Source organism: Amphiura filiformis, chromosome 2 (genome assembly GCF_039555335.1).
Source record: "Amphiura filiformis chromosome 2, Afil_fr2py, whole genome shotgun sequence".
Lineage (NCBI taxonomy): Eukaryota > Metazoa > Echinodermata > Ophiuroidea > Amphilepidida > Amphiuridae > Amphiura > Amphiura filiformis.
This window is the reverse complement of record NC_092629.1, coordinates 40,952,854-40,960,345: the sequence shown is the minus strand read 5'-3', so window position 1 is coordinate 40,960,345 and position 7,492 is coordinate 40,952,854. Positions and strand designations below refer to the sequence as shown.

At 37.8% G+C, this 7,492-nt stretch overlaps 2 protein-coding genes across 2 annotated transcripts; both read left to right on the top strand.

Annotated features, from left to right (window-relative positions):
• The first annotated feature begins 435 nt into the window (after positions 1 to 435).
• Positions 436 to 3,324, top strand: LOC140140778 (uncharacterized). The gene has a single exon (XM_072162526.1). The coding sequence runs from the start codon at positions 436 to 438 to the stop codon at positions 3,322 to 3,324; it is 2,889 nt and encodes a 962-aa protein (XP_072018627.1).
• A 107-nt stretch (positions 3,325 to 3,431) lies between these two features.
• On the top strand, positions 3,432 to 4,124 carry LOC140140771 (uncharacterized). Its single transcript, XM_072162514.1, has one exon. The coding sequence runs from the start codon at positions 3,432 to 3,434 to the stop codon at positions 4,122 to 4,124; it is 693 nt and encodes a 230-aa protein (XP_072018615.1).
• The last annotated feature ends 3,368 nt before the right edge of the window (positions 4,125 to 7,492 follow it).

Here is a 7,492-nt window from a genome sequence, read left to right as displayed (position 1 = left end):
GAACTTGCCACTATATGCTTAAGCAAGCACATAATATTTCCAAAATAGAATAAATGTATAGGCTATCACATCCGGTTCACGGCAGACATCGTCACTCTGTCGCGTCCACAACTTTGTTTTGTTAACACGATTTATCGTCTGTTTAGCGACATACTTTTGCTTTGGTAATGTCGTTTTATGTCCTGGAATCTCGGGAACCGATTTTGGAGTTCTGAACCAAACCTGAATGGTGGATTTAGATGATGTTTTTCTTCTATGTGATCCCACTGCCGAGGTGAGTTCGTTCCAATATGGCGGCCAACCCCGCGAAATTCAGTCGAGATTAAACAACTTGCAGCTAGTTTGAACAATTGGATTTGAAGCGATATGTTATTCTACCGCTGCATCTTTGAAGCTAGATGATAATTTGTAGTTATACACATCATGAAAAACATAATGTTGACATTAACTGTAACCGTTATAGCTGTGCTGTTAGTTAGAGCATTCAGCCAGTGTCACAGTCAGCAGCAGAACACTGTAGACTACCATCATGACCATTATGTGTTCAATGAAACGTATCAACATGATCAATACTATGATTATCATCATGATTTTGGTTTATATATGGGAGACAGTTCTAAGTATGGTATTCTGACGTGTACTGTGCCCCCTGCACCTGCTATCTTCAGTATGAAATTACTAGACTGTATTCAATGCTCCATTCAGCACTTACGTAAAAGAAGTAACCAAGGTCTGAATTTATCAAATACAAACAGAAGAAGGGCAGACCATAAGAAAAATGCTACCATGCTACTGCTAATAATCTTACTTGGTGGTGACGTGCAGTTAAACCCAGGCCCGACCAAGTTCCCTTGTGGCATTTGTGATCGTCCCGTAGCCAAGAGTCACAGAGGTTTGGAGTGCGATGAATGTGGCTTTTGGGTACACATCAGGTGTGGTGATGTTACAGCAAAGCAGTATGAGAAATTTCTGAAACAAGATCATTTTACATGGATATGCCCCCATTGTGCTCTCCCAAACTTCAGTGACAGCTTCTTCGATGAAAGTAATCTTGCTGATAAAAACCCTTATGACTCTATATCAGAACTTGATTCAAGCTCAGAATGTTTTCCAAACTCTAGTAATAGTATACCATTAAGTACCAGCAGCCCAAAATCCAAAGATCATCAAAATAAGGATGGAAGTGAATCATGCAGTTATGCAAGACCAACTGGTACAAAGCAGCAACCAAAATCTAAGTCAAAATCCAAAGTCAAGAAAAAGGAACTGAAAATTATGACAATTAATTGCCAGGGCCTGAAAGGGAAGAAACGCCAAAGTTTCTTAGCTACCATCATTGACACTGAAAAACCAGATATCATCTTGGGTCAAGAGTCAAAATTAGACAGCTCTTACACAGACTCAGAGGTGTTTCCTGAAGGGTATCTAGTGAAAAGAAAAGATCGCAATGCAAATGGCGGTGGCGTGTTTATTGCATACCGGGACAATATGGTGGTTAATGAAGTGAAAGGCATAGGGAAAGACTCTGAGTTGGTGGTGCTCAAGATCGAGGTGTGGAAATGCAACCCAATTTATATAGCATCCTTCTACAGAACACCAATTCGTGATCATGCTCCCCTTGTGGCACTTCAGAGTGATCTGGAAAAACTGTTTCACCATGGAAAGATTCCAAAACTAATATTATGTGGTGACTTCAATCTACCATCTATACATTGGCAAAACCACAGTATCAGTGAAAACCCACAGTATGGTCGGCTTGTAAATGAATCTATGCTGGATTTGGTGGATAGCTTGCACCTTGAACAGAAAGTCCACAAACCAACCAGGAAAGGAAACATCCTTGACCTAATTTTCACCAATGTGCCTGACAGTGTCCAGGGTGTAAATGTTGTGCCTGGCATGAGCGACCACGAGGCAGTGACTGCTAACTGTGAAACAAATGTCCAAACAAATAAGAAAAAGCCTAGAACTGTTCACATCTACAAAAAAGCAAACTTGAAGGGAATTGAGGAAGATCTGCAGGATTTTTCAGACAATTTTCACTCTTCCACTGAGAAAAAGACCTGCTCTGATAATTGGGAGTGCTTCAAGGAGGCTTTGCAAGATGCTATGAACAAATATATACCTACAAAACGCCTCTCCGGAAGATGGAACTTGCCTTGGATGAATAATAACATCAAGCATCTCATGAAGAAAAGACGCCGGAGATATGACGCATGGAAAAAGTTTGGCGACAGAAATGACCTTGCTGATTATAAGAACTTAAAACAGGAAGTTGAGACTGCCTTGAAACATGCCCATGATGAATATATTGAAGGTGTCTTTGAAGAAGATACAGGTAATCCAGCCAAGAAATTATGGAGTTACGTGAAGTCCTTGAAAATTGACAAAATTGGAATTCCACCTCTGCTGTACAAAAACAGATTAGTGAGCCAACCTAAACAAAAGGCTGAGGCCCTATCTGAACAGTACCGTTCAGTTTTCACTTCTGAAAGCACATCCCATTTGCCAAGTAAGGGACCTAGTAAGCATGCTACTATGCCAGACATTGAAATTACAACTAATGGGATTGAAAAACTGCTTACTGCGCTAAATCCAAAGAAGGCGGTAGGACCAGATCAGGTGTCTACGTGGATGCTAAAGACATTTGCTTCTACGTTGGCCCCCATACTTAAGGAAATATTCAACCAGTCCTTAAGAACAGGTGATGTCCCAGCAGACTGGAAGTTAGCAAATATCTCTGCCATCTTCAAGAAAGGGGAGCGAAATGATCCTGCCAACTACCGTCCGGTGTCGCTCACCAGTGTGACCTGTAAGTTGATGGAGCATGTTCTTGCTAGCAGCATCAGAGGGTATTTAGATGACAACAACATTCTGAGTACCTCGCAACACGGGTTCAGGAAGAAACACAGCTGTGAGACTCAACTGCTTGGAACAGTAGAAGACCTTACACGAAGCCTGGACAACCGTGAGCAAATGGATTGCCTTATATTAGACTTTTCTAAGGCATTCGATGCTGTACCACACCAAAGATTGCTCTATAAACTTAACTGGTATGGCATTCGTGGTCAAACCCATACATGGATTAGGAACTGGTTAACATCAAGAAAACAAACTGTAGTGATTGAGGAGAGAAATCAGAGGAAGTTGATGTCATCTCAGGTGTGCCACAGGGCACAGTTCTTGGCCCCTTGCTGTTTATTTTATTTGTTAACGACATCGGAGAAGAAACATCTTCTACCATCAGATTATTCGCTGATGACGCCCTCATATATAGGCACATTTCATCCAAAGCCGATACAGATGCTCTTCAGAATGATTTAAATAAACTTGTTGACTGGTCCACCAAATGGCAAATGCGATTCAACCCTGCCAAATGCTCCCTTCTTCGTGTTGCTAAAATAAGAAAGATCATCAACTCAAGCTACACGATGTTGGGTACTGAGCTGAAATCAACAGACCACCATCCTTATCTTGGAGTGGAGTTGGCATCAAGTATGGACTGGAAGCATCACATTCAAAATGTATCCGGCAAAGCGCAGAGAACTCTAAACTTCCTGCAGAGAAATCTATACAAGTGCCCTCAGAAGGTCCGGACACAAGCATACACTTCTTTAATTCGCCCGACCCTCGAGTACGCTGCTACAATCTGGGACCCATACCATCAACGGGATATCAACAGCTTAGAAAGAGTCCAGAGAAAGGCCGTCCGGTTCATCACAGGGAATTACCGCAGAAGATCAAGTGTCACTGCTTTGAGAGCCGACTTGGGTTTTCCAACACTACAGCAACGAAGGTTGGCATCAAGACTGACTCTGTTTTACAAGATCCATAACCAGGAAGTCTCTGTCCAAATACCATGTCACTACATACCACAAGACACACCGTCCATCAAAACCAGAAGGACGCATGAGGAGCAGTACAAGATCATCAGAGCAAGAACAGAAGTATACAAGAACAGCTACTTCCCAGCAACCATACCAGTATGGAACAAACTTCCTGCTTCTATAGTGACTTCAACATCAAGCCAAACGTTCAAAACCAAGATCCAGCAGCTGGTTTCCAGTGATCAATCTGAGCTGTACATGGGCTCAGTTGTTCCAGCAGCTGCGTCACTCAACTAGTCCTGCACCAAGTCTTCACTGTATATAATTTTGCACCCTTCGTCGTGAGTTTTGTGATTTATATATCATCGTCATCGGTGGTGGGAGTGATTTTGTGATTTTGTCTGTTCTGCACCGGATGTGATACCATGTATGGTCTACCCAGAATTTACGTAGAAGTAGAAGTAGATACCGGCGACATGAAACCACGTTTAGGCGACGAAAAAAGAAAACCATGTTCTACGGGCCCGACCGACCCAGATTTTGAACAAATTGGGAAAAAATCTTTCTTTTTTTTTGTATTTTCTCAAATTGCAAATTATTTACAGATTTTGGTGATATTTTTTGGGTTATTTCAAAAAAAAAAAAAAAAAAAAAATGGCCGACCGACCCTACTTGAAAGGTCCGTCCGCCCGTAGAACAGGGTTTCTTTTTTTCGTCGCGACCTTATCGGTTCCTTTTATCTATTAACCACAAAATAACGCCGCATAATTATCCCCATTGACATTGTTCTGAATGTTTTGTGTGCCGTGGATTAAAATTGACATTGATCTTCGGTTATGCTAATTTTAGACCCCTCCGCTTGTTTGGGAATCCGATGGATTTAATACACCTACTTAAAAAAGGCCGAATTGCAAGTGGTCATGTGTCAATCAGAATTATATTTGAATAGGAGTTATTTGCGGTTACATGAGAAGTACCGACAAGGAAACGTGAACGAAAAAAAAAGATGAAGAAAAAAGAATGAAGAAGAAAGAAAACAGTAAAGAAATGAAACTTGTAAGACCAATAGACCTAATGGTGATAAACTTCTCCGTAGCGCTAATATAATAAGTTTTATTATAATCTAAGCTTGCGAGCGCATTATATAGACCTAATAGTAAATATCAATAAACTTCTCGGAGTTATAGTTATTATTATACGCATGCATAGGCCTAATAGTAAGGTGCGCTTCAGACTCCATATTGTACGTACAATATTGTATGTACAATATTTTTCGTGACGTCAAAAAGTATTGCACGTCCAATAAATATACGTGCCACGACGAGTTGAATCAGATTAAATAACGCGCTATATAATATAAAACCCTGACGGTTCATTGTTTGCTAAATCCAAGCGAGGTCACCCGAAAATCTATGCAAGAGAAATTTCTACTGCTGCTGATGAAAAATCCTAGAGTGCGTTTTGAGGTTTTTCTGCACTTTACCAGTAGGCCTAATAAATTCAATAAAAAATAAAAATAAAATAAACATTTAGAGGGAATGTTTTTACTCACTGCTCATCTGATCCACTTTCCCAGGAAACTAAATACCGATACTCCTTAGTTTTATCCCTGACTTTCCAGACATTATGAGTAAACATCAAATTTAATGTTTACAAAACAATCAAATATATACACATTCGTTTGCATTTTGTACATTAATTAATATTAATATTAATAATGTACAAACATTAAAAAAGGGGGCCTAAGAGTATGTCTATTTTTAATCATATACTAATTCCGCCATGCCCAAACATATTTTATATATGAAATCGTGTAAAACAGACCACTTGTAAATTGGAACCCCAAATTCCAATAAAAACAACTTTGTTGTCAAATACACTAGGCCTATACATTGTATTACAGGAATTTAATAGATGGTGCATTTTAATAAATAAATAGATTAACACGGATAACAGACGAGAAATATTTGGCAATACCGGATTTACCACAGAGCCAGTGGATAAAGAAATTAATTAAAATTAAAACAAATTAAATGAGAAAATGAAAGCAAGGACATTTGGTGAAGTATTGTTTTAGAATGCGAAGGAGTCCTAAATGTTACCCAGGCCCAGGACACTGATTAATGTAAATTCGACCCATAGTTATTTTGTCTACTTTTGCCAGCATTCAACCTGTTCAATGTAATTTATGCCTATTTTCAATAAAATTCCGAAATCTGACGTACGGTAGGCCTATCAATGTTGTATCGTGCACAAATTATGATTCGAGACTATTTCATTTGACACGGTTGTATGGATTTCAAAAGATCGGTCCTATAATAGATATCGAATAGAGAATTACAGCAGGAGGCTTTGAGGATGCCGTAATCCTCTTGATAATCAACCAATCAGAGAGACATATTTCAGAAATATGTTCGTATAGTTGAAACTCTTTCAATATTTTAAGTAATCGCGTTTCACATTTAGCAGCACTTTGGCTTGTAATAAAGCCACGAAGGGACGGTAATGCTAATATACGATTTCAGTCAAATATTGATGCAAATATACGATTTCGGTCAACTATTTGGCTATTCTTTGCCCAAAATTATGAAATGTTTATTAGTAACAACTCTTAGGAGGGTTTTCGAGTAATTTTAACGAAATAATGAGGTAAAATAAAAGAAAGCCCACTTACAATTTTGGACGCTTAACTGTGGTGTTTTGGACGCTTAACTGATTAGACCAAATATCTGCCTCTGACGAAAAAAAAAAAAAAAAAGTTTTCCATGCTGATTTGTTTTTGTAACGAGTATAAAAAAAAAAAAAGAAAGAAATAAAGGCGGATATTACTTTTAAAATCTCAACGCATTACTATTAATAGGCCTATAATTAATGAAAAAGTATAGAAGGCGTTGCATCCGGGTCTACAGGCCTATAAATAATACTTAAGAAACTGACTAAATCAATATATGACTAAATATAAATTAATCTCTAAATCAATTAATCAATCAGTAATCAATCAATCAATAAATAAATAAATAAACAAATAGGCCTAAATAAATGAACCTATAAATAAATAAATAAGAACTTAATGTGCCATTTATATTATTATTACAATTTTAATATTTTTTTATATTAATATCAGTATTAATATTATTAACTTTAAAGGTGCCCATTGATTATATAATAATTCAAGTACAGTTGAATACAAGAAGACATAAAAAGATGTTCATCATTCCGTGCACGAACACTGCACTAAATTTACCACTCTTAGAAATTTGGCAACTCCGTATCAATTAAGCAACCAATGATTGTGGCAAAATATATATATTTTCCCGGTACATACTTTTTATTGTACGTGCAATACTTTCTGACGTCACGAAAAATATTGTACATACAATATTGTATGTACAATACGGAGTCTGAAGCGCACTTAATAAACTTCTCCGTAGAGCTATTACAATAAAAAATATATTATTAATATAATAAGAAAATAATTTATTTAGCTTCCGAGCGCATCAACTCCGACAGTGGATTCTTTGCGCTCGAACGCATCAATGATCCACCGTTATTTTAATAAGAAAATCCATTATTTTGATTTCGAGCGCAGACCTAATAGTAAATATCAATAAACTTCTCGGAGTTATAGTTATTATTATACGCATGCATAGGCCTAGTAATAGAAA

Bases quoted from the DNA above. Each gene is read 5' to 3' on its own strand.
- LOC140140778 (XM_072162526.1), top strand. From the start codon at position 436: ATGTTGACATTAACTGTAACCGTTATAGCTGTGCTGTTAGTTAGAGCA.
- LOC140140771 (XM_072162514.1), top strand. From the start codon at position 3,432: ATGTTGGGTACTGAGCTGAAATCAACAGACCACCATCCTTATCTTGGA.